The 5,757-nt window shown below is 39.5% G+C and overlaps 1 protein-coding gene across 1 annotated transcript; it reads left to right on the top strand.

Moving 5' to 3' along the window:
• The first annotated feature begins 217 nt into the window (after nucleotides 1-217).
• On the top strand, nucleotides 218-3,379 carry LOC110877966 (stem-specific protein TSJT1). Its single transcript, XM_022126204.2, has 4 exons — nucleotides 218-502; nucleotides 2,393-2,633; nucleotides 2,716-2,836; nucleotides 3,032-3,379. The coding sequence occupies exons 1-4, from the start codon at nucleotides 300-302 to the stop codon at nucleotides 3,217-3,219; spliced, it is 753 nt and encodes a 250-aa protein (XP_021981896.1). The 5' UTR covers nucleotides 218-299; the 3' UTR covers nucleotides 3,220-3,379.
• Nucleotides 3,380-5,757: the final 2,378 nt, after the last annotated feature.

The raw sequence follows: 5,757 nt of genomic DNA, 5'->3' as shown, positions 1-5,757 counted from the left end.
GACTAAACCATAAGGAGCAAAACGGAAGTTTACTCCAGTATCATTTACGGTATTCATAAAGCCAAAAAAAAGTCAATTGGTCGAAAGAAAAATGTAATTTAGATAATTGTTTTTTAGCGATAATAATTGTTTGATTCGAACGCGTCAGAAATACGTGTAATACATTATCCAATCCCATCCCATCTGCTGAAAATCCCACATGCCTAGCCTTTCTTTAAATATCAACAAACTTCCCTTTTACTTTACCATTCATCATCCACCACAACGAGTTTCTTCATCCATCTCGATAATTCATCATCATGTTGGCAGTATTCGACAAGAGCGTAGCCACCATCCCCGATGGCCTACAAACCCCACAACAAGACCCATCCCTGAATGCCCTGAAAGATGCTGCTCTCTCTCGCCACTTCACCTCTCTCCACCCCTCAGCCGTCACCATCAATCTCGGTGGTTCTGGTCTCATCTCTTACTCCATTGATAAACAAAACCCCCTCTTACCAAGGTACCACTGTGGATCCTAGATCTGACTTTTCAGAATATTATCATGTTTTGTTTGCTTTGAATTTTTGGAGAATATGATTCGAATCTGGTCTTGATCCGTTTTACTTTGATCTAGTCTTAAATAGATTTTTTTTTAGAAATAGATATATTGTTGTTGCTATAAGGAGCTACTTTTCTATTAATTAACATATACTTGTTTTGTTTGGTTACCCGACCCATCCGCCCAAACTTGTTTTAATCGGTTACCCTACCCGACCCGTCTATTTTGTTTGCGTTTTGTGAAATGGTCTCTAATCTAAAGACTAGGTTTTGCTACCGGGATGATTGAGCTAACCCTAATGTGCCAGATCCATTACGACCTAATGTACCATCTGAGTTGGGTTTGGGTTCATTGGGCCGGATCCAATACGACGACCTAATGGGCCAATCTGAGTTGGGTTTAGGGTATACGGTGTCGAGCGGTAAAGGTGGGTCCAACTCGCCAAGTTTGTTTACTGTTCAACATTGCCGATTTTGGGGGAGAAATCGGTGAAAGCTCACCGAATCGGGGAGAGGGAGGGGAGGGGAGAGGGGGGGGGGGGTGTGGTGGGGTCCATGCCTTCTCAACCAATCACTTATTTTTCCTTTTTTTTAATAGTTTACCTATTCCAAAGTGTCTAACCACCGCCAACGTTTTTGAGCAATAGGTAAACATAATGGGTAAAATGACGTGGCACTGTTTGATTGGTCGATTTGAAAGTTTACCTATTAAAAGTGGAGTTTTTTCCCAAATTGGTGTTGGTGGAGAAAATATTTACCAAAATGGTGTTTTTTAAAAAGTATTTACCAACTTGGTGTTTTTCATTTAATTTGTATTTATCTTTTATTTTCTAACCAACATATAAGACCCTTTTATATTCTTTTTATTCAGTTAATCTATTATTTATATTATTATTATTATTATTATTATTATTATTATTATTATTATTATTATTATTATTATTATACACTTAGTTCAATAAACTATTATCAATATTTTTTGCTTAAGGTTCAAGATGATACAAAAAGAACTTCATATAAATACTTTGTTAAAAAAAACTTCTGCATGAAAAAAAAAACCCACGAAAAGAAAACTTCCCAAAAAAGTTTGATTACACAACCATAGAGCAACTGTAGATGAACTCACAAAAACAACATATTTGTGTTTAGGGAATTCTACACGGAAAAGTTTGCACAATGAGAACTTCATAAAAGGTTCAGTAAAGATTCAATTTCACAAAGATAAAACAATTCAAGATGAAAACATAAGAAATATTTCATACTTTTGCTGTTCTGTGTGGAAAAACCAAAAGCATAATTCTATTATGCCAAAGACTATCTAAAATTATTGTTCTTTCATTTTACCTCGTAATTGTGTTTTTCAAAATCTAAACAAGATTAACTATAATTAATTGGTAAAAAACTATAATGAGTTGATGGAAAAAAATATTTAATTAATTGAATAATACCGTAAAAAGTATGATAAAAAAATAGATAGTAAAAAAATATTCAATTAATTGAATAAAACCATAAAAAGTATGATAAAAAATAAAAAATAGATATAGTAGATTAACTGAATGAAAAGAACATATATATGTTGGTTTGAAAATAAAAGATAAATACAAAATAAATGAAAAACACCAAATTGGTAAATACTTTTCAAATAACACCATTTTGATAAATACTTTTTCCAGCAACACTAGTTTGGGAAAAAACTCATTAAAAGTGTTTAACCACTCCCTATACCCCTAGGTTCATTGGGCTGGAGAGTACTTAACTTGGGGCAAGACCTCTACTCTAGTCCAGACTTGTTCATAAGTAGAAGTTATAAGCGTTTTGGATAATGGACTAATAATGTGTGAGCTTTTGTTAGATTGTTTGCTGTTGTGGACGACCTATTCTGCTTATTCCAAGGTCACGTAGAGAACGTCGCACCCTTAAAGCAACAATACGGGCTAAACAAGACAGCGAATGAAGTCACAATTGTTATCGAGGCTTACAGAACTTTAAGGGACAGAGGTCCTTACCCTGCAGACCAAGTCATGAGAGACCTCCAAGGAAAATTTGCTTTCATTCTCTATGACAGCACTACAAAGTCCACTTTCATTGCCGCTGTGAGTAATTTAACGCTCCTAGTTTTTTTATTTTCTTATAATAATAATAATAATAACAATTTGGCTTACAATCGCAACGCAGGATGCTGATGGCAGTGTGCCTTTCTTCTGGGGCGCTGATTCAGAAGGGCATTTGGTGCTCTCTGATGATGTGGAAACCGTAAAGAAGGGCTGTGGGAAATCCTTTGCACCATTTCCGAAAGGTTTGTCTTTTCTCTTTGCAGCATTTTCTAAATAGATAATATGAGTGCAAAACTATATTGTTTCAACAATAGGCGAATGCGTTTTAGTTGTATCTTTATTGAAACTGCATGCGACCCGCTCAACCCATATGACACTTTGTATATAAATGACCTGCTCTATTTGGTTTGACTACAATACAAATGGTCATACTGCAGGGTGTTTCTTCACTACATCTGGAGGGTTAAGGAGCTTTGAGCATCCACTGAATGAACTGAAGGCGGTGCCTAGAGTGGACAGTTCAGGAGAGATGTGTGGTGCAAATTTTAAAGTGGATTCCGGTTCAAGGAAAGAGTCTGGAATGCCGAGAGTCGGGAGCGCTGCTAATTGGTCCCAACACTACTGATAAGGGGTCATGGTTTTTTTTATTACTATGGCACTAAAGAGACATTAAATCTTTCTTCTGTTTATTTGCCTATGGTGTGTTAAAAAGTTTATGAGTAAGGTGTGTTAGCAAACACCATGCAATAAAACTACTTTCACGAATCCCTTTGACATGTGTTTAAGGTTTTGTGCCATTTAACAATCTCATATCATAATGCATAACGGTTAGCTAACTACTAGTAATTAACGTTTGATACCCCAAAAATTAAGGTTTTGTACCATTGTCAATACCCCAAAAATACTAGCAATTAACGTTTGATACTGCAAAGCCTCATATTGCTCTTTAGTATTAAATAACCGCAAGCCCATTTCCCGAACCACATCCGACGTATATGTATATGTTTGTATTTTATAAGCCGCCTAAGTACGTAACCAGTCTCGTTTATACCAAAATTGACAAAGAAAACAGTATGGGTGGTGAAATATGTAACTTTTAATGACCAGAATTAGTTTTGTGTATACAATATAAAAGGACTAAAATACCTGAGTGCTTAAAGGGTTAAAGGGTTCGAAGGTCAAATAGTCGTAGAGGTGAAGTAAAGTAGTGTGAAAACAGTAGCCAGCCACATCCAGGGATTCCTTCACCTACCACAGCCGCAAAAGCAACGCAGGTCTGCAGAGCACATGCTATTATCCAGGGGTCAAAAGGCTTCAACCCCCGAAAGGGCAAGCCCCTCGCTGCAAGCTAGGTCACTAGTCAAATGAATGCCTCTTTGGGAGATGTCTTCTCCTATATAATTGACACTTCATTTACTGAGTTGGGACATTCCGGACCAGACCTGTTTCCTTAAAACTCTGGTCATTCACATCGTGTACCTGCTTCATGCAAGTTACTTCCTTTCACATCCAACTCACCCATATTCTATTTGTTTCTTCATCCGAATCTGAACACATTTCAGAGAAGGATCCTCAGCAAACAACAAAAATAAACTAGTGAACCTCCTTCCACGTCTTGCAAACGTGGGGGGACCCCACGACCTGCGTTAGGCAAGGTTAAACCCTTTAACCCTTTTGCCTAACCATCCCCGCTACTACGTTTGGTCTATTATTTGTTGCTTCAACAAGTTGGCGCCCACCGTGGGGCTACGCCGCTATTTCTCCTCAAAAAGACCTAGCAGTGTAGCTCTTTTCTCTTGAAATCACCATGTCTGAAAGTGGATCCCCGAGTGAAGTAAATCAGGTTCCAAACACTTCAACCCCGGGTAGCAGCCAAGCTCATGTGGCTATACCAACCTCTTTCTCAACTCTGAGGAGCACACCCGAGTTTCTTACCTTTAACACTCCAACTCCTTCCAGATCCGGAGTTCCTTCCCCTAATGTTGGCGTCACTGACACTCCAACGCGTATTGAACTTACCCCTGAGGGAGTTGCCAACAATTTCCTTGAGTTGAGGTCTCTCCTCAACCAGTATGTGAACAAAGAGAAGGATAAGAGAATAAGGATTCGTCTAGACTATGATGAGCCTGAACCAACGCTGTCTCCCGGACCTCCCATTCCACCTCTTACAACCAGGAATGAGGCTGGCCCCAGTAATCCCCCAAATCATGTTCCATGTTTGTCTACAATGGCAAACCCCACAACACATCCTCTCTTTTCATCTCAGCCAGTTATGAGTGGTGCTCCTCTGGGCCACGAGCTGACCCTAGATCAGCTCCTACAGTCCCCAGTAACAAGCTTTCCAGCTTCTACAACAACTTCATGGGAACAAGCCCTGTCCGTGCTTCCATTGGCACGAAGTGCAGTTATGAGCACTCCCCTTGGAGTTAGCTGCCCAGTTGCACCTGGAAGCCTCCAAGGCTTCAACCCTATGTCCCAGATGATGGCCAGCTTCCCGTGGCAACACTTCATCAATCAAGTGCTAGCCACTCAGGGGAACAACAATGGTAATAACAACGTGGGTACAAGGGTTGAAAAAGATTTGGCCAAGCGTTATAAACCAAGCAACCTTTCATGCTTTTCACAACAGATAGCCGATTATGATTTCAAAACGAAAATCAAGATGCCGACCCACATTAGAACATATGATGGGACAGAAGACCCTGAAGACCATCTTCAGATCTTTACCGGTGCAGCGAGAATCGAGAAATGGTCGAACGCTGAATGTTGTTTAGTGTTCATGCAAACCCTTGTGGGGTCAGCAAGAATCTGGTTCAATGACTTACATGCTCGAAGCGTTCGAAGCTTCGATGATCTTAGCAAGGGGTTCTTAGCCAATTTCTCCCAACAAAGGCGATATGTCAAAGATGCTACAGTGATCTTCCAGATCAAGCAAAAAGATGACAAAAGCCTTCGAGAATTCATAGAGAGATACAAGAAGGAAGGTCTAACTTACGTGGGGGCAGATAAGAAAATGAGGGTGGCCGGTTTTATGAACGCTATCACCTCGAAATATCTCACAAGAGATTTCAACAAATCACTGCCCAAAACCTTGGAAGAAGCTCTCGAAAGGGCAGAAGCCCATATTCGGGGAGAGGAGGCAGTTGATATTAAAGAACAAAGG

This window comes from Helianthus annuus, chromosome 9 (genome assembly GCF_002127325.2).
Source record: "Helianthus annuus cultivar XRQ/B chromosome 9, HanXRQr2.0-SUNRISE, whole genome shotgun sequence".
Classification (NCBI taxonomy): domain Eukaryota; kingdom Viridiplantae; phylum Streptophyta; class Magnoliopsida; order Asterales; family Asteraceae; genus Helianthus; species Helianthus annuus.
This window is presented reverse-complemented; position numbering and strand designations above follow the sequence as displayed.

What these genes read in the sequence shown, in the direction of transcription:
- LOC110877966 (XM_022126204.2), top strand. Translation starts at nt 300, where the DNA reads ATGTTGGCAGTATTCGACAAGAGCGTAGCCACCATCCCCGATGGCCTA. An exon ending in CAAAACCCCCTCTTACCAAG is followed by an intron (nt 503 to 2,392) that starts GTACCACTGTGG and finishes AGCTTTTGTTAG; the next exon opens with ATTGTTTGCTGTTGTGGACG. An exon ending in AGTCCACTTTCATTGCCGCT is followed by an intron (nt 2,634 to 2,715) that starts GTGAGTAATTTA and finishes ATCGCAACGCAG; the next exon opens with GATGCTGATGGCAGTGTGCC.